The 20,969-nt window shown below is 34.3% G+C and overlaps 1 protein-coding gene across 2 annotated transcripts in view; it reads right to left on the reverse strand.

Moving 5' to 3' along the window:
- The window catches only part of DMD (dystrophin), a 2,107,999-nt gene that overhangs the window by 634,253 nt on the left and 1,452,777 nt on the right, over nt 1–20,969 (reverse strand). For both annotated transcript variants that reach the window (XM_063083086.1, XM_063083084.1), the window contains exon 51: nt 13,999–14,231. In XM_063083086.1, the coding sequence (XP_062939156.1) occupies nt 13,999–14,231 (233 nt within the window). The remainder of the gene's footprint in view (nt 1–13,998; nt 14,232–20,969) is intronic.

The raw sequence follows: 20,969 nt of genomic DNA on the forward strand, positions 1-20,969 counted from the left end.
CTACATTGTTGGTGGGAATGTAAATTACTACAGCCATTATATAAAACAGTATGGAGTTTTCTCAAAATACTAAAAATAGAACTACCTTATGACCTAGCAATACCACTACTGGGTATATACCTAAGGAAATAAAATTAATATATTGAAGAGACACCTGCACTCCTATGTTCATTGCAACACTATTCACAATAGCCAAGAGATGGAATCAACCTAAATGCCCATCACGAGATGAATGAATTTAAAAAAAACCACTATGGTATACACACATGACAGAATACTATCCTGGTATTAAAAAAAAAAAAAGAAATCCTGTCATTTGCAGCAACATTGATGGAACTAGAGATCATCATGTTAAGAGAGTAAGCCAGGCATGGAAAGACCAATACTGCATGACATCACTTATATGTGGAATCTTAAAATCAAAAGCGGTTCTCATAGAAGTAGAGAGTAGAATAATGGTTACCAGCATCCGAGAAGGGAAGGGAGGTTGGGGGGAGGGGAAAAGGTTGATTAACAGGTACAAAGTTATAGGTTGATAGGAAGAATAAGTTCTGGTGTTCTAAACTGACTATAGCTAATAGTATTATACTGTCTTGTATATTTCCAGATAACTAAAAAATAGGATCTTGACTGTAGCACTACAAAGAAAAGATAAATGTTTAGATGATGGATATGCTATGTATCCCAAGTGAATCCTTGTATAATATATGCATTATCGAAACAACATACTGTAGCCAAAAATATGTACAATTAAACTTTTACATTAAAAAGGGTGAATAGGTAAACAAAATTTTAAAGAATGATGAAGGAAAAAAGCAGATAGGATGCAGTTTGGAAGTTGGTCGATAAAAGGCTATTTCTAGTCAATTAAACACAAATTAACTTTTACTTTGAGATCTAAGATTCAAGAGTCAGAGAAATAGAAGAAATAAGGTAGAACATACCATATAATCATAAAAATTATGGGGTAACAACTGTGATTACAATCTCTTTATTTAATACAGGAAAAGTAGTTTGCTATTAAGAAAAGAGGAGTTAAAGAAAATAAATGAGAGAGACCTTTATATCAGCCAACTCTACATAAGATATTTCATATCATATGATAGGTTCTTTTGAGGGAGCAATTATTACTACAATCAGAAGTACAAAGGGGATCTCTGACAGGGGACATCTGACACACTGAGAAGTAATAGTCTCCAAACTCTTTTGACTGCACACATCTACTATTTAAAAATTTTTGGATAGAACATTCATATTTATTAAAAATTTTATACATGTACTACTTCATGATATACTATATATTTTAGAAACAAAATAGAAACTTTAAAAGAATAAGACCCTCTTACGTTATCTCCATTAAAGATCTCTGTAACTAAACACTAACTACTGAAAGGTAGAGACCAAACTTTCCATTTCAGGTAGAACGTAAAAAGTTGTGTGATTTCTGACTTTTAGACTTTATATATGGGAAAGTGTTGCTAAAATGTATCCAGGCATTTTAATGCCTTTAAATGCTGTCCTATATTGTGTGATGCTCTTTAAAACTGTCATGCAGATTTTAATCGTTAATCAATACTTTAAATATAAATTATTATATATAATATAGCAGTCTATTTTTATAGAAAACAGTAATGTTGTAAAACACTGTATTAAATTCTTTCCCTCAGATATTTATTCTAGAGAAAGCCTAGCTACTTGGTGCCTGGTAGATATGATGGTGAGAGGCACAAATGTTATTCTGGTAACAACTTCACAAATTACAGACGTAGTGCTAAGAAAAAAAGATTCCTGAAAGATTAATTTGTTAAAAACATATGCAGAGAAATCAAGTGACTCACAGAGACAAGCATTTGACTAAGATAAGTTAACATTCCCTAGACTGTGTTCCTCAAGATGTTCTACACAAAGGGTTTCCATGGAAAAATGACTGAGAAATGCTGAGCTAAACAATGCTAACATTCCTGTAGGACTTTTCAATAACCTCACTATGGAGATCTACACGGTAGATTGCTAGGACAGGCAATGTCTATGCACACTGCTCAACTTATTCGACTTTTGAGTGAGGACCATCTACTAACACCCGATGTATCGAGTGTTCTGCAGAGCAGTTTGAGAAATGTTGAGATAGTCTATGAGCTAGGAACAACATTGTATTTCCTAGTCAAAAAATATTTTTAATGTCTTCACTGAGGCATAATCTACATACAAAAAGCTGCACATATTTAATGTACACAACTTGATGAGTTCGAAGATACATATACCCCTACGGAACCATCTCCACGATCTATGTCATAAACCTATGGAACACCTCCAAAAGTTTTCTCCCACCCTCTTTATTAATTATTATTATTATTATTATTATTTTGTGGTAATAATAAGACTTAACCTAAGATCTATCCCCTTAGGAAATTTTTAAGTATACAATACAATGGTGTTAACTCTAGGCTTTATGTTGTACAGTAGATCTTTTAGGACTTACTCATCTTGTATAAATAAAACCTAGTCAAAATCTTAACACTTATTATTTTTCATTTTTTTTTACAGCATAAAATAGACATTATGAGAGGCAAGTGTGGTCATACTTGTTGGAACAATTGATGGGGAAGAAAAAGAAAAATCTTAGAGCTTGGGCCTTGGGGTGGTGCTAAGATAATGAGACAATGGTTGGCCAAGTCAGCACTGGGACTTGTGGTGGAAGTGTGGGAAGCCTGTCGCAAGAAGTGAAAGGATGTTACAAAAAAGGACAACATAAGCAAGGAATAGAAACTTAATGTTTAAAACATTTTATACTAAATGGGTCATATTAGCCATTTATTTTTCTGTTTAATTATCAATGCTAGAACTCTTAATCTTTTTATCACTTAGTCTATATTTTCCCTTGAACTCAGTGCGTGTGTTTGAGTCTTAATAATTGGGTCTTAATATGAAAACTGATGACCTGATACCATGTATATTGATGTTAATGGACCTCTTAAGAATTCGTCAGGTTATTTAAGCTATTATAAAAGTGATTGCTTTTTCTTTCTTCAGTGTAAAAATATTCACAGGCATAACAATGGAAATGAACAATAGAACTTTTCCTTAATTTTATTTCCTTGATATCTGAAAAAAATTTCAACAGAGAATATATGTGTGATAGCTATTTAAAGGAGCACTGTTCAATGGTACTTTCTGCAGTGATGGGAATGTTCTGTATCTGTGCTGTCCAATACAGTAGCCATAGGCATCTGTGGCTTTTGAGCATTTGAATTGTGGCCAGTGTGAATAAAGAACTGATTTTTGCATTTTAATGGCTACCATATGGAACAGCACAGATTCAGAGAATTATACACAACACATATGGCTAATTAGTATGTTACTCCTTGAGAATAGAAGAGAAAATATATACAGAACATATTTCAATTTTCTACTTAATTTACATTGTTTTCAGTGACCTTTGTATGGTATGATTATACAGCAAAATAATTGATGTCTAACACTAAACTTTAGCACTAGTGTTATTCTTTTACATTAACATGCCATCTCTATGATGAGAGAACTGAGAAGACAGGAAAACAATCACATCATATTTAGCTAGTTAAAACTACATAATGTCCAAAAGAGAATAATATGTATTAGGATCTTGGAAGACATAGCCAGTTGCCTACCCAATATCCATTTTTTCCTTCTTAACTATAAGAATCCACATTTTGCTCAGAACAGCAATTTTTTTAAGATTAGGTCATCAGTTTTCACATTCTGAATTATAAATAAAGAAACATACCTACTCGTTAAATACCCAATCCTCCCAAGATCCCTTGAAGTTACGAGTGGTCATGTGATGCATTTTTAGTCACTGCAGTATAAGTAGACCTCTTCTGTATGTGGATGCCAGAAAAGCTTTTGTTTTCATTATAAATAGAAGCCGATACAGCTGGAACCTGTTTTACTCTCCCGATTTCCCCTTTCTCCATTTTAAAACATTGACGTAGTACCTAGAGGCAGAGTAACCACATTGAGACCATAGGAAAGAAAGCCACATGTTGAGGATGGCTGGGAATGGAGAAAAGAGTTGGGACACATGGTTTTGTGGTTGCTATACCAACCTTGGGACACATAATTCTGGAGGTCTTGCTCTATGAGAAAAAAAAAAACAAACTCCTATCTGGATAAGCTACTGTAGTAAAGATTTCATCATATGCAGTCAAACACAATCTTGGAAAACATGCCTTTAATTTCCAAAATCCTTAGAGTGTCTAAAATTATAATTGTTTTTGCTTTGTGCGGTAAATTTAATTCCCAGGACCCTTTCATTCATCACTGACCAAAAGCAGACATAAATCATGCCACATTTAGCAGTTAAAATAAACATAAATATGAATACAGCTCTATAACAGATTGTTAATTTCCAAATGCTAAGTAAAACTAGTCATCTATGAAGATAAAGTAAATCAAGTAATATTTATAAAACATCTAGTATGTCTTTAGCTGCTATGAAAAATGGAATACTAGGTCTGCTTTTAAAGAAATTTAAATTCATTTCAAAGGCTAAAACATAAAAATGTAAAAAGTCAAATGACAGTAATGTTTTAAAAAAGAAGTTCAGGACAACAGAAGCAGCTTTACAAGAAAATATATAATTAATGGACAAACAAAATTTGCAATGAATTATTGTTTTTAAAAAGACCAATACTGATTGGAGTTATCAAAACAAAGTTCACAGACAAGGCAAGGACAGACTTCAAAAGTTTCAGTGCTCTGACAAACCGGTCAACTCTATATTTCTAATCATTGAAATCAACCTTAAGGAATGTGAAGGACCCCTAAGTTATTGGTGTGGTTACTTCATAATTGGATTTGGTTGGAACTCACACCTTGAAATGGTTTCATGATTCTCATCTAAAAAGTTTCCTAATGCTAAAAATAAAGCATATCCTTACTTTGATTTAGAGAGCAATTTTACTGCAAAATCTCATTACATACAGCTTCTCGCCTACTTGCATTCTTTCCAACTGTTGTTACCTGCCTGCCCTCAATAACTGTCCTCTTGTAGTGCCTAACACCTATTATATAACTTTAAAATAAATAAAATCAAACTTTGGCAAATGTGGTAAAGTGGCAGGCCGATTTTTATGTCAAATTTCTCAAAGGGCACTTTTGATTCTATCTGTGGAAGCTTTTTATGATTTTCTGATTTTCATATAATACTACATGACAGAAAAGCTTAGCCTCCACGAAGTTGCTACAGATTATTTTCCCTCTTATCACAATCAATTTCTTCTAGATTTAGGAAAAAAGCATGAAGGAGTTAAGTGTAAATTATTCTCTTTTCTCCACTTTCTTATGTACAGAATCAACTCAATTTATCTGTACGCTTTTGCCCCAAACTTTCTGTATGGATTTATTTTTTTCTTATTTCTAGTAGGAGGGTTTAAAAATAATCCTAGAGTTGAACATAGATCAAATCAGTATGAGGTAGGGGGTTAAGTTTATCATTACAACGTTTATTCTGCTTTCATAATTGAAGGGAGAATATGTCAGATAAACCAAAACATTTCTATTCTTGAGATAAATAATACCAAATATATTGTTTCCTTGAATAAATCATAGAAGACATATAACTCTTGAATATGATTCTACTTATTTACACAGAATATAAAATACAAAGATAAGGGGATCCGGAAGCATGTATGAATTACTAAACTTAGATTCAAAGTTACTTTTATAAATTTAGTAAGAAAATTATTCAAAGAACTGTAGAAACCCTGGTACTATTTTTAGCAAATTCATAAATGATCACAAGAACACGGTCAAATCCTACTGCTTCTCTTTCAAAAACAATGCATCTATGACCACCTTTAAACTTACTGATTCATTAGCTTAGTTTATGAAAATTTAGAACATTAAAACATGCAAAAATCAACTTTCACTCCCAGATTACTGAATAAAAGAGAAATACGGCTTAATTTTCTTCTATATGAAAAAGGCAGGCACCTGTTTAGAGGAAGAAAATAAATCACAATCGATTGATTCATTCATTCATTTTAATGTGTATATGATTGAACATACCATAACACTTTTTTCTCTTGTGGCAATGACTATTCTCTGCCTTTAATGTCTCCCTTATTGAAGATACACTCTTAAATTGGAGCCTATGCCCTTCTTATTTTCAATCCCCAAAGCATATAACACTGATGCCTTTCACCAGTAAGGGTTCAATAAATAACAGATGAATAAAAAATTAGTCTTATACTAAAAGCCCTTAAAATTTAGTCAGTATGTTTGTGTGACACTTTAACTTAGGAGTCTTCAAAGTAGGCATTTGAGAGAGGAAAGAAAATATTAAAAGTATTTAATTTAATTGCAGACTGTTAAAAATATCTACTTTATGTATATGCTAATTATATTTATCACTTTAACACAAGTAATCGCATACAGACAAGTGTGGATAAATGTGCAGAAACAGTTTTACTAATAGTGATGTGTGATCACTCCTTATTTCATTCTCTATTATTCATTATCATACCCAAGAAAATAAAATCCAAACTCTTACTCCACTGTCTCTTTCCAACCTCATTTCCTAGAGTCCCCTACTGTCTCTATAGTGCATTCTAACATGGGTTTTCAAAGACAATTTGCTGAATGAAGGAATGAAAGAAAAACAACCACATACCAAACATTAACATTAGCTAACATTATCCTAATTTTAAGATTAAAAATAAGAACTTACATTATAACACACTGTAATTTCAATTATAGACTTTAAGGACCCAAAGTTATGGTGAAATATAAAGCCCAAAAGGCAGGTACTAAAATTTAGGGTATAATAACATTTTACAGCATTTAAAAAGTTTAAAGAAACATACTGACTTCTTGTAAAAGAGTTAGAGAGGACCTCGGATTTTAGGTATTCCTATGAAAATAATAAAAGTCATTTAATATAAAGGAACCCTAACTAGACTCAAGGAAGGAAATTTGTAAGCAGAATTCACTATTTATAAACAATGACAAACATAAACTTCCTTATCAGCATCCCACTGGTATTTCATTGAAAACACATTATACTGGCTTTTATCAGAAGTCATGTAAATACTGTGGTTCAGTTTTGCTTGATAAGATTTTGACAGAAAATTTTACAGTGAATTGAATTGAAATGTAATCAGATATGCATTTCCATTCATGATGGAAATATGTGGCTTAGTATATATCTTATGTTCATCTTTAAGCAAAAAAAGTATATGATACAATTTTCCATGAAAGTGTTATTGTAAGACTTAGAAAATGGGGTTTTATGTGTGTGTGTTTGCAGCTCTATGGCCTTTTTACTTAAGGGGAGTTTATTTTTTTGTCATGGCTACAGAGTATAAAATAAGTTACATTACTGACACTGACATATCTTATATCCTTCGGTGATGATAATAGTGAATTTAGCTTCCATTAAGTAAGGAAAAAAATTGTGTGAATGTGGAGTAGTGATCCACGGGGTAATGAGCTGTCTCCTGGAGATATGTACATTTGTTGGAAGATAACTGAAAAACAAAATTTGCAAATATCTTCAACCAAACAGATTACAGCATTATTCTTTGTAGAATGCAACACACATCTACATATGGAAAGACAGCACACTCAGGTGTGGTGATTCTTAAAGAAAGTTATGCGGAATGAACTGATGAGATGATAAGGGCTGGATAGTTTGATAAAAGAGAAAAACAACATAATGAATCCCCTCACTCTAAGATGGCTGTCACTTAACTTGTGAAATCCATCAGATGCCCGTGGAGATAAACAGTATTTTGTTCATTTTGTTATAATTTTGGTGGAGAAATGAGGAGTTGTGTAAATAGTGAGGGGATCAGAGGGAAAAAAAGAAGTACATAAGAAACATTATTTATTCCCAAGAGGTCTGGATTTATGTTAGAACTATTATGTTTATTAAGTGATCTTAGACCAATTAAGCAAATTGTAACTTTTCTCGTTTGTGGAATAAGGCAAACCATTTGTAATATCCACTTTCTGCTAGGTTCATGACAATAGAAAAAAACCAAGAAACACTCTTGTTTTTAATTTAAACAATCAATGCCATTTGTTCCCTTACATTGTTCCACCAGTTCTTCTAGGGCCATGCTAGGTAAGTTCATTTGTCATCAGATTTTAGATGAATTTATTCAACAAAAGATATAATCAGAATAATTCTGGAGCCATTCAAATACTTTTTGTTTGGATATAGCCAGAGTTTAAAAATAATATCATTTTTATTAAGGACTTTGATGTTAATAACAACAACTAACTTAACCTATCCAAGTAATTATTTCCCATTGAAATATACACTGTACCCACTAAAACTGCTCATTCAATCTTTGGATAATGAAATCTCCCAGGTAATGGTTTAATGTGTAGTTAAAAATGAATCTTGTCCAGATTGTCCAGTTTGTCTCTACCCGAAATTGGAGAGGTCTTATTATTAGAGGAAAAAACGCTTTTGCCAATTCAATTCCTTATTCAATATAAGCGAGATGGTTCAGATTTAGTGGTAAATTACCCTGAACACCTGGCCAAAACGACTTGAAGAAGACTACAGTTAAGCATAGGCAATCAGACACCAATAGTGTATACAAACAAACCTGACAATATCATATGGCCACCTAAATCCTATTTGTTGACAGCAACACTATTCTCCACTGCTGCAAACCTCTCCCCAAATTTCTCACTCACCTCTCTCTCCCCCCTACATCTTTCCCTCCATTCCTCCTTCCTTTCCTCTTTTCCTCCTTTCCCCCTCCTTATTTTTGCCTCTTTAATTTTTCTTCCTTCCTTCTTTCCTTCCTCCCTTCCTTTATTTCTTCCCTCCTTCCTTCCTTCCTCTCATCCCCCCTTTCTCTCCTACTTCCTTTTCCTCCTCTCTCCTTCCCTTCTTCCCTCTTCCTTTCCCTAAGGATCAGATTTAATAATCACTTTCAGAGAAAACGTCTAGACATATCTTGCCCTTCATCTGATAGAGGAAGTCAGGGAAAAACTGCTAATCATTGTCAAAACAATTTTGTTTCAGAGCAATTACTTAAACATATGATGAAATAGAAAGCATTTCTTAATCGGATTTCTCTGACACTAAACTATAAATTACAAGCCATATTCTGCAATTAATTCACAATTCTAAAAAATAAACTTTGAGCTTCATGTATGTTTTGCTTTTAAAGGCTTAATTTGCATATTTCACATCTCTATGCTTCTAAAAGATAATGCTATATTTTCTACATTCTAAAATTAAGCAATAGAGCTGCTTAATTTTTAAAATGAGTATATTTTAAAATATTTTTAAAAAAATAAAGTTGTAATTTTAACTTCCATTTTCTATTGCTTAATATGATTTACTTAGTAAAAATTATTTGCATTTCAAAATGGTAACAGCCTCCCCTTTTCTAAAATAAGAATTTAAACAACTTATGCTAAAGGAGAACAGAAGCATTTTGCCAAATATATAACTTTTAAATTCAAACTCTTGAGCTACTAAAAGGCTAGCTTATTCATATGCCATGTCCTTATACCCTTTCTGGGTCAATATTTCAATTATTACATGGCTAAGGTTTGATCCGAATCTCACAAATTCAAAACTAACTTCTCCTTGAGTCATAAAATGTCTTGTCATGTCACCTTACCTAACTTCTGCTGCTTTGCAGTTACAGTTATAATCCCCAAACTCCAATCTCTGTTAAAATGGAGCTTCCTAATCGCATTTCATTCACATTATCCATCAAGCAATCTACATTTATTGAGAACCAACTGTTGTATGTATAAAGGTAAAACACACTTGTATTTGGGGTACTGATGTTACAAATGGTCTTTATTTCAGGTCTTCATGCTGCAAAGTTGAAGTAAATGAACCTGTTACTTAGATCATGATAATTACCTCCTGCAAATGTGCTTCTTTATTTGCTTGGTCCTCCATCCTATTCTACATATTCTTGCCTGACTTCAGTGGACATTTATTGTTTATTGGCTGCTCAGCATCCTTTCCCTCTTTCATTGTAAACAGACTCCAATTTCTTGGAGGAAATTATTTTCTCTAATTGTGAGGGACTTTGAAAGAAGAGGGCTTTAAATCAAAGTTCTCTGCTCTCCTCTAAGAGATGAGTATGTGACCCAAGCAGGGTCAACTGGACTCTCTGTCAGGACTTTAAATTTTGAGCAGAGTTATACAGCATGAAGAAAAGAGAGTATCCCAATGAGACTTGAACAGTTCCTGCTAACCAGATGCCCAGGCATGCTCAAATCCCTTTTTTTCTAAGTTCTGCTCCATTGCTTTCATGATAATTCCAGCAAATTTACTTTCTGCTTCATTTAATCAAAGAATGATTTCTGTTGCTTGTATCCAGAGAACCCTACCGGATAGACAATTAAACTACATTTGGTTATTTTAATTTCCTGTTTAAAACTCTTTAAGGGCTGCCAGTGCATATAGACCATCATCAAAACTCCCCAGTATGGCAAGGAAGACTCCCCATTATTTAGCCCCACTTCTCTCTGTTCAACCTCATCAATTTCTTCCTCATCATATATCCTTAATATCAGCCATATGGAATCACATTTCCTATAACATACTATGTTGTTTGCCACCTCAGTCAAAAGCACAGTCTGTTCCCTGTGCCTGGATTGCCCTTCTCATTTTATCTAGCTGGTTCATTCTATCTTGTTTTTTAATGCTCGACTTAAGTTTTATCTTCTTCAGGAAGCTCTTTGTACCACCTGTTCTCTTTCTTGACTTAGTTTTTATTGAAGTAAGTCCCTAGAGCATTACTCAAACATGCCCAAGGAAGTAGAAAACCATGATGTTTAAGGGTGGGTACTCTGAAATCAGACTGCTTGGGTCCAAACCCCATCACTGTCTCTTTCCTTCTTGTCCTTGGACAGGTTATTTAACCTTATTGTACCTTAGTATCTATCTCACAGTGCTGTTGTGAGCGTGAAGTAATACACGTGAAGAACTTAGATCAGTGATTGGCATATCATTAGTGCTAAATATGTGCTAGCTATTATTCTAAAATTTATCTCATAATGTTATTGTTCTTTTCCTTTGACTTCTTAACCTGTACATTCCTATCTTGTCCAACTTAATATTTCCCAGACACTTACTAGCTGCTCAATGAAAGTTTATTAAAATAATAAATGAATAGGTGTTGATAGAGTTTTTATAGTTTATATGGCCCTTTCAGAACATTGTCTATTACACATGAAATAACAAAGTTGGGATTGTTTTATTTAAAATTTCACATAAAGGAAATATTTATTTCCTGATAGTATAATGAAATCATTCCCAATCTTATCTCTCCTTCTTGTCCCCTAAACCCATGCACACACATTTGCTTAATGATCATTTAGGACCATTTTACTGACTATTTAGTGATTAAAGCTATAAAAGACAAAAACTAACAATGCCTTTATAAATTATTTTTTAATATGAGAAGAAGAAGCAGGCAAAATATCCCCACTATTTAACAAAAAAAGGGAAACTGGATTATATACATATATATGTGTATATGCACATATATATCTCCTATTATATTTACAAATGCATATTTATAAATATTATAAAATTTATTTTTAAAAATTTTATAGTTTCTGATTTTCTATGGCCCCAGCCATGTCTCTTGAACTTCTCCTTTAAAGTAATTTTGGACCTGTATGTAGGGACTATCTCTGTGATGGGAAATCAGGTTAGTAGTTCTCTCTGAGAAGACAAATTTATGTATAGAACTCTGAAGGCAACTGAGCATATCAATGACTTCCCTAAAGTCTAGGCTTACAACCACTCACAAAAGAGTGTAGATTTTCTTTCTCACTCTAATATCAAGTGACTCCTACATGAGGCTGTAATGTCAATGGCAGAATAGGGTTCAGATGTGGAAACAAGCTCTCGTTCTCATATAATATTATTATGTGACATATGGTTTGTACCATACAAATGCGATGAGTAGAAGGATTTCAAGAGTTTGCTGTAGAACCTAATATTAATTACTAACATTTGTTGAATACTCACAGTAAGCAATGAAAGGTGGAAACATTTTTTATGTACTATCTAATTTAATCCTCATGACAACCTGCAAGGCAGATAGTATAATTATCCACACTTTACAGATAGATGAACTCAGGTTCAGGGAGGCTGAAAAACTTACCAAAAGTCACGCAACTGTAGTAACAAAGCCAAGCTGTGAACCCAGAGAATCTTATCGCAAAGCTCATGCTTTAAACATTGTAACATACTGCCTCTTTTGGTAAAGAAGAGTATTAATATAACTCAATAATAATATTGTGAAAAAATGTACGTCTTCTTTCTGTGTGTATCAGCACACGTCAAGTATAAAATGCTCAGCATAATGTCTGACATAGACTACACATATATATACATGACTAAATGGTAACTCAGTTACAGTTATTGCTTGTAGGCAGTATTTGTAGTAAGTAAGAACACAGACTTGGGAATCAAACAGACTTGGATTTGAATTCTTGACTGCTACTTACTGGTAGTGTGACACTTAGGAGCCTCAGTTGCTTTTTCCGAAAAACATGGCTGTAAATATTTCATATATATAAAATATTTACATATTTTTATATACACACATATCCATCACTATGGTGAATGTGAATGTGTATTCTGTGTGCTCTACACCCAGAAAAGGAAACCAAGATCCAGAGGATGACTTGACCACAATTATGTAATTTGCAAATGACAAAGAAAGGCCACTGATTTCAAGTCCTCTAAGTTTCAGCTCAACGTACTTTAAAAGCAGATTGTTTACTATCAAATTATTTTCACTTCTACTGAATTGCTGAAGTTGATTTCAAAAGAAATACCCCTTTGTCTGCTCCACTCTTTGTTTTTCAAAAGGTAGTTCTGTAACATCTAAAAACATTCAGAACAATTTACTATTTCTTTAGAAAGTCTTGAAAACTTTTACAAGTGAAATAATTATAGTGTATATAACTTTCGGTTACTTTTCTGATCCATTAAAAAATATAAAAGATATACAGTCAGCCTTCCATATCCTCAGAAGGTTCACAGAGGGTTCAACCAAACGTGGATTGAAAATGTAGTTAGGCCTATGATGGTTGCGCCTCCCTCAACAATATAGTACAACAACTAATTGCACAGTATTTACACTGTATTAGGTATTATAAGTAATTTAGAGATGACAAAGTATACAGGAGGATATGTGCAGGTTATATGCAAAAACTACACCATTTTATATAAGGAAATTGAGCTTCCATGGATTTTGGTATCCGAGTGGTTTCTGGAACCAATCCAGGATACCGAGGGACAATTGTATAGTATATTAATTCTAGCTAGGTAAACCAATGTATGCTCATGTTTCTAGCTGAAGTCATAATTTTACCAAATGGATCCTAATGAGGCTGACAAATGCAGTATTTATATGAAAAACATGTTTATTTGAATACGGTCAAATAAACATTGCATAAATATCAATTTTAAGATCTAGGGCATTTTAAAGTATCTTATGTTTTGTTACTTTTCTTTTTTTAATTTATAGCTAACTCCTAATTATTCTTATCATTGGAGGAGGAAAATTGGCACAGATAACTCAGAGGAGTAGATAATAACCAATTCCCAGATTATTATATTTGATTCTGCAATACATTATGGCTGCATAGTGCCAACACAAACAGTTTAAATGTAAATAGCTTAATTTGGCTATTTATTTGGTATTAAATAGATTTTTAAAATACTAGTCCTTTATGAGATTAACTAAGTGAACTATACTTGTAAGACTTATGCTTTTTTTCCTTTGCATTTTTAATTTTTTTAAAATTTATGACTACTGTAGGTGATTGCTTTGATTCATATCCTTGATCATACTTAGACTGAATAGAGTACAGAGTAGTGTGCTTACTGACAGAGAAAAGCTGCCTTAAAACTGGTGGAAAATGGTCTAGGAGAGTGAACTGATCAGTGAAAAATCTTTACTTTAAAGAAAAACCTCTTCCAATTTTTATCTTTTTTCCCCGTACCTTCTGCTTGATGATCATCTCGTTGATGTCTTCAAGATCACCCACCATCACCCTCTGTGATTTTATAACTTGATCAAGCAGAGAAAGCCAGTCAGTAAGTTCTGTCCAAGCCCGGTTGAAATCTGCCAGAGCAGGTACCTCCAACAGCAAGGAAGATGGCATTTCTAGTTTGGAGATGGCAGTTTCCTTGGCAACCACAGGTTGTGTCACCAGAGTAACAGTCTGACTAGGAGCTAATTTTTTTTTTTTTTTTTTTTTTTTTGCAAAAAGGGAGAAAAGAAAAAAAAAAAAGGAAAATTAGAAACGCAAACTAAAGAACCAATTTCAGTAACAATAAAGTGACTTTAATTGAAGGGCAACAATTTGAGCCAAACTCTTATTTATGACATTATATGTCTTTTTCTAACAATGCAGATACTTTATTTAGTAATACATGATAGGAAATTCAAACTTTTCATTAATATGCATTTAAGAATATTTCAAAATGATTTTGCTTATTCTCATGCCTGGACAAATAATTTACTTTAAATAATCCTTTTCAGTAACAATTATATAGATTGTGTAATTGATAAAGAAAACAAAAGTAGTCACACCTTGCCAGGTGAAAAAGTTTTATTTATTTTTTTCATTCAAGGAAAAAAAAAGGCAAAACTAAAGATTGAATAAGATCTTATTTCTGACTTACTAATTACTTGAATAGGAAGTAAATTACTTTAGAGGTGCACCCTAGGGAAATCAAAGCCAATGAAATGTTCTTGTCTTAGCTCTGTATTTTACACTGGGAGAAATTTATCCTATTTTTTTTCTTTCACATTGATAATAAAGTAGCTAGCAGTGAAGTAAAACCAAGGTACCCTACTTTTGGAAAATGAGAGCTTGTAAAGTTTTTCTATTTGGACATGAAACACCGTTTCAAGGTCATTAAAAAATCTTAAGTTAACAGTAATAGTGTTGAACATTGTAGTGTAAGACAGCACATGATGATGGTTAAGATCCAAAGTCCTTTGGACTAGAGACTTCCCAAAGAAAAAGAAAAAAAAAATCAGAAGTCCTGGAGTAAAAACACCTGGGTTATTGGAGGTGAGTGGTGAGAGAGAGGAATGCCTAATCTAGCTTATAGACAATCGCCTCAGGAGCATAATATAACCAGGAGACTGGTAGCATGGACAATGTAGGTCAGAAGAGAAGCTTTCAGGGAAAGCTGCAAAAGACAACATCTCAATGAAAGACCTCAGAAGGATGCACAGCAAAGGGACCATTTAGAAACATGAAGAAAAAGTGCCATGTTGGATTTCCATTCTGAGGTGGCCATACATTAATTTTTATGGCTGTATTACTGTTTGTGCTTTTAAGGTTTGTTTCCTCATTAGAGAAAAAGAGCGGAATGGAGGAATGCTTCTCCTCACTCAAGCTTCTCAGGTACGCCAAGAGGTTCCTACAGGATGGAAGAACTACTCTTGAACAAGGAAGAAAGAAAAAAAGGGTTTGAGGTGTCAGATAGAATGAAAAACTAATGTCCACAAGTAATGACAGAACCATAATACCAAGGCAATAAAGAAGAAATTTGGTTTCTTGAAGCTATCTCACTACTCTGAGGCTCTTTCTGGAAAGAATGAAACATAACCTGAAACAGAAACAGCATCTTGGGTCCAGAAGGAAGCATGGGAGCAAATAAGATCTACACATCTTAAAAGGGATTCCAGGAGAGGAGCTGAATCCCCTGAGGGGATTCAAGGGTGGGGATGAAAAGAGAGCTAAATTAATTAGCGGGAGCTAACTGCAGAATGCCTGGCTGACTGGAAAACAGAGTCTGTTCTTAAAAATGATACACAATGGATACTGAGGCAACATACAGCAGTGTGGGAGGGTTTTAAGTTTATGGGAAGTGTCAGACAATTTTTTTTTAACTTGACCTATTGAAAATTTGACCCTCAAATGAGAGCAGAGATTTTTTTTTCCTCTATAGATTGACTTTTGACCAACAAAGAAGTACTTAATGAAGTAGAAATGATCATATCATCCTAAATTTCAATACAGTGAAAGATGAGAATGCAGAGAATTCAATGCGCAGACCACCGTTTTCTGGAAAATACTTTTGAAAAAAGAAAGAAAGTCTATTGAAAGGCCTGAGATTCAAAAACATTCAAAATGACTAAAAAGTACAAATATGACACTGGGATGATAATATCATAAAATTCTCCTATGAGGAAAAAAGGATCACAAAAAAAAAAAGGGGGGGGGAGGAGAAAAAGAAAAATCATGTGAAGCAGATGGAGAGGAGAGTTGAGACAGCCATCTGTGCATGATCTCGCCTATAGATCAGTTGGGCTGTTCATTGCCGGTCTCCTCTCCTCCAGCATTCACCTTCTGAGAACATCACTACTCTAGGAAAGGGAGGGAAAACTGAATGTCTTGCTCACTGCTCTGTCCCTTGCATCTCACACAGGTCCTGAAATATAGTAGGTGCTCAATTGATGTCCTCTGAATAAATGAATGAAACAAACAAAAAAGTCTATACATAGGAAACTTTTTTTTTTTTTTTTTTTGTGACCGGTAAGGGGATCGGAACCCTTGGCTTGGAGTCACTCGCACCGTGCTCAGCCAGTGAGCGCACCAGCCATCCCTATATAGGATCCGAACCCACAGCCTTGGCGCTCCCAGCGCCGCTGCGCTCCCAGCGCCGCACTCTCCCAGCGCCGCACTCTCCCGAGTGAGCCATGGGGTCGGCCCAATACATAGGAAACTTTTTAGTAAACCTTTTTAGAGGCCTTCTACCCATGGTGAGTACTAAAAGTTAACAATCTGTAAGAACGGTTTCTTGAAGGCTAGCACACAGAACATGCGTAGGCTCTTGCTATTTAAGTCATTTTAGCTATTTTCACAATGGGGAGTCACTGATTGGGCCAGACAATGAAAGGTCAAATATTAAAGGAAGAAAATAGAGCCAGCCAATTCACTTGTTTTTCCCTTCAACCCCCCCAGTACACTTTTCTATCAAAGGAGCAAAAGCTGGAAAGAACCCTGGATCATGAAACAGAATGTAAAATAGACTTTCCAGGGCCAAATTGTTGGATTTGAATTCTTGCTCTGCCATTTCTTACCTCTGTAACTTTAGACAGGTTACTTAACCTCTCTGAATCTCCATTTACTCCTCTGTAAAATGGTAATTATAATAGTACTTCTTTCAGAGACAATTGGCCTTACTATTTCCTAGGTATACAATCTTGGACAAGTAATCTACCCTGAGACTGCAGGCATCTTGAGGTAAGGGATTATACCATGCTTACTGAACTGAACATCTCGAGCCTCAGTCTTCACCTGTGTAATGGCAAAAATAGTCCCAATCTCATGGAATTGCTGTAAGGATTTTATGACATGATATATGTAAGTCACCTCCTACTGTTGTTTTAACAGTTAATAGGTACACTATATGGTTGTTTTTTTTCTTCTCCTTTTTACTTTGCTACTCACACAATGTTTACTGGCTCATTTTCTACATTAGTGTGGCATTCTAAGCTCTGTACTCTGAACCAGACTCCACACTCCAGCTTCCTCTCCCTCCATTCTCCCCAGACTCCCCCTCACCTCAGTCTCTATTCAGCATTCTCCAATTGGCACAGGCCATTTCACACTCTTGTGTCCTTTCATATGCTCTCTATACTTTTCAAAAACTTTTCTCTCATTTCTCCAGACAAAATTCCATTTCCTCTTCAAATCTCAACTCTAAATTTCTGTGGGTTTTGGAGAACCAGGATAAGTGTGTAACTAAAAAGTCTCCATGAGGAACAGAATTGGGTCCTAAACACTTTGTAGTCTTTAACATTTTTACTTAAATCTAATTGTCGCTTGGAAGAACAAAATTTTGTACCACTACTAGGTTTTTGTTTTTGTTTTTGTTTTGCATGTATCTAGAGGGTAGCTGATAATAATTAAGAGCTGGATTCTAAAGTCAGAAACTGGGTTTCAAGTAGTATACTTTATAACATAAAGTAAAAAGAGACTAATCTTCCATCTATTTCACAAATTTTATTACAGCCAATTCTATTCAGAAAAACACTATTTAAAAATATTTTATTTTTCCTAAAAAGACTTACCTCTACATTCATGTGCGTATGCATTTTTTTCTTTTTTGTTAAGCAAAGTGTTTCAAAAGAGAAGCTCTGAGGTCTTGGGAACATTTATCTTATTTTATTATGTGTACCATACTGACTCACACTTTATCTAATTGGGTGATTTGCATATTTTCTAAAAACATGATACAATGGGGAAAAAAGAACATCATTTTTTTAGATAAAGATAAAAGCATCCAAAAATGCAAAATGTAGGTTGGTCAGATCTTTAAGGGGTCAGTTCCAGTGGTTTTGCACAGTCTGAGCAACAGATTCTTGACTCTAAGTGTCAGGCAGGGATAAGTGGTCGTTCTAAGGGTGTTTTCTGTTAACTCAATATTTTAAGAGTGAAAGAGGATTTGTTGAGAGTGTCTGAACCCATAATCTTGATCAAGTAAGGAGTTAGGATACATCAACTGCTACACAGAATTTTCAACTTGATGTCCTGGGATGTGTCTCCAGTTCTCTTCCCTAAGGAGCATGGGAAATGGTTTCCCCTCCAGCTGGTGGGGTCCTTTTCTCCCTGTGCCATTTAATCCTCCCTCAGTCTGACTATCTTTGCTGTACATCTGTCCTTTGCTTTAGGTGCCTATCTGGGATCACAAGGAGGCAGACCTGGGATTGGCTGCTTCAGATCTCAGCCTCTTTAATCCACCTCAGAGACCAAGGATATTCTTAAGTCTGTTGGAGGAAGCATCTCTTCCTGCTTAGTGTCATTAATGAAAATAGTCTTTCTGGTGTCATTCTATTAACCGTCCCTCCAGCAACAGATGCTGGCATCTTTCCTGCTCAATCACTGCATGCCAGAACTACATGTATTAAAATGTATACAATTAAGCCAGAGGGATATATAGGTAGGTAGGTGGATAGATGGATGGATAGATACACAGATACACACAGAGTGTGTGTGTTTGTGTGTGTGTGTGTGTGTGTGTGTGCAGAGAGAGAGAGAGAGAGAGAGGAGAGAAAGCGAGTGAGTGCCTCTTATAGCCTGACTACGGATGATAGTAGCATAATGTCTTTCTTATACATTCATTAGAAAAACAAAATGGTTCTACCAAAAATTGTGGTTTTTCCTTCCATTTTTAAACAATGGAAGTCAAGCTCAAAATAGCTGAAATGAATTGAATTTGGCACACTTGAAATAGTAGCATGGCTAACAGTAGGTATAATGTACTATTGCAAACCACAGCTTGCTCTGAGTATTTTGTTAATTAAAAGGTGTTGGCTTTAGGAAGGAACTCTTATTTTTTCAAAAGTGTTTGAAGAACATTTCTCTAGTCTAAAAATTTAATTGGTTTCAGGGGTACATGATTAGTCAGACTAACAGCTTTACTTAGAGCTTTAAAGGAGCTACTAAATCTTTTAAAAAACACACACTCAAACGTGTTTGGCATAATCCTTTGAAGTATTTACACGTGGTTTTTCTGTAATTCACAGGTCTTTGGTTGATAAGAAAGCAAGAAGCATATACTCTATTTCTAGCTTTGCTGTATGAATGTGGGTAACTTTTATTGTTTGCTTTACTTTTATATTTGAAAAATCAGTCAGCTTACTAAATGATAAGTTGCTGGATTCACGCTAACAATTCTATGAGGGGATATTTAAAAAGTGCTATTAACTCTTCCTTTCCTCCTCTCCTTTCCATGTCAACAGAAGACAGCAATGGTATATGTGGTCAAACTGCATTACTGTTTAATACTATGGGACACAGGAAAGATTGTTAGCTACTTCCATCTCACAGACAGATAAAATAACTGTCATCCATGTAATTCCCTAACATTGGGGAATATTTTCTTTTTGAATATTTGAAAGGATGACATGTGCCTTAATGAAATATGTAAGAGTTCGAGAGTACCTGTTAAAATTAGAAATCGTGTCTGGATTCCACAAAAAAAACAATGTACTGTGTGTAGGTGAGGAAGAACCTCATCCCTTCCCTGTAAGTATCTGTAGTCTGTATATATAAATTGGAAAATTAGAAGCAAATGTTATGAATACATAAACATTTATTTTTGTCTGCATTCTTTTCTGTCGCTCTAAAAAGTAAATAAAATATATGACTCAGCCATCATTAATTATTCACATTCAGCACACTAGGGGACTGTGCCATACATAAGCAAGGTCTAGAGAACTGGAACTCAAAAATTCATGATAACCAATTGTATTAATAGATTTTAGGGAAAAAAAAAACTTAAGTGTGGGAGCCATGGACTTTTAAAGCTCAGTGACGCTACTCTCTCGCTTTTTAGTTGATTCTTTCCTACTACTAATAATATAATTCATATAAGAAATATTTGCTGTACTTAGAAGAGATATTACCACCAACGTTACCATCACCACCATCATTTACTCAGAGATTTCTAAGTGCCAGGCAAGGTTTTTTATAAAACTTGTTTTACTTTATCTTTACCAAACAATCTTCAGGGGATTATCATCCCCATTTTACCAAAAGGTAAATAACTTGCTTAAAATCTCACATTAAGTGACAATGCCAGGACAGTGTGCTTAACCACCACATGTATTTCTAAGAATAATCTCATGATCAGGTACCTTTCCTAAATGTCTCACTCAATATGGAAGAATAATTAACCACCCAAATAGTTTTGACTCCAAGAGTTATAGCTTACAATTTATGGTACTCACAAAATATACCCCATATCCATTCTAATTTGAGACAGAAGATCACTTGATCTAACCTTAAAGATATGAATTATAATAGTCAAATGCATATGACTTCCTTTCACAACTTCAGTATTATTCTTGAGGACTATCTCCAACCTGACTTACCCCAAACATGCGTACTTCCTTCACTAATTTGAGAAGAGAAATAACCCTTGCTTTTTCCTTTTTTAGTTGGAA

This window comes from Cynocephalus volans, chromosome X (assembly GCF_027409185.1).
Source record: "Cynocephalus volans isolate mCynVol1 chromosome X, mCynVol1.pri, whole genome shotgun sequence".
NCBI classification, from domain to species: Eukaryota; Metazoa; Chordata; class Mammalia; order Dermoptera; family Cynocephalidae; genus Cynocephalus; species Cynocephalus volans.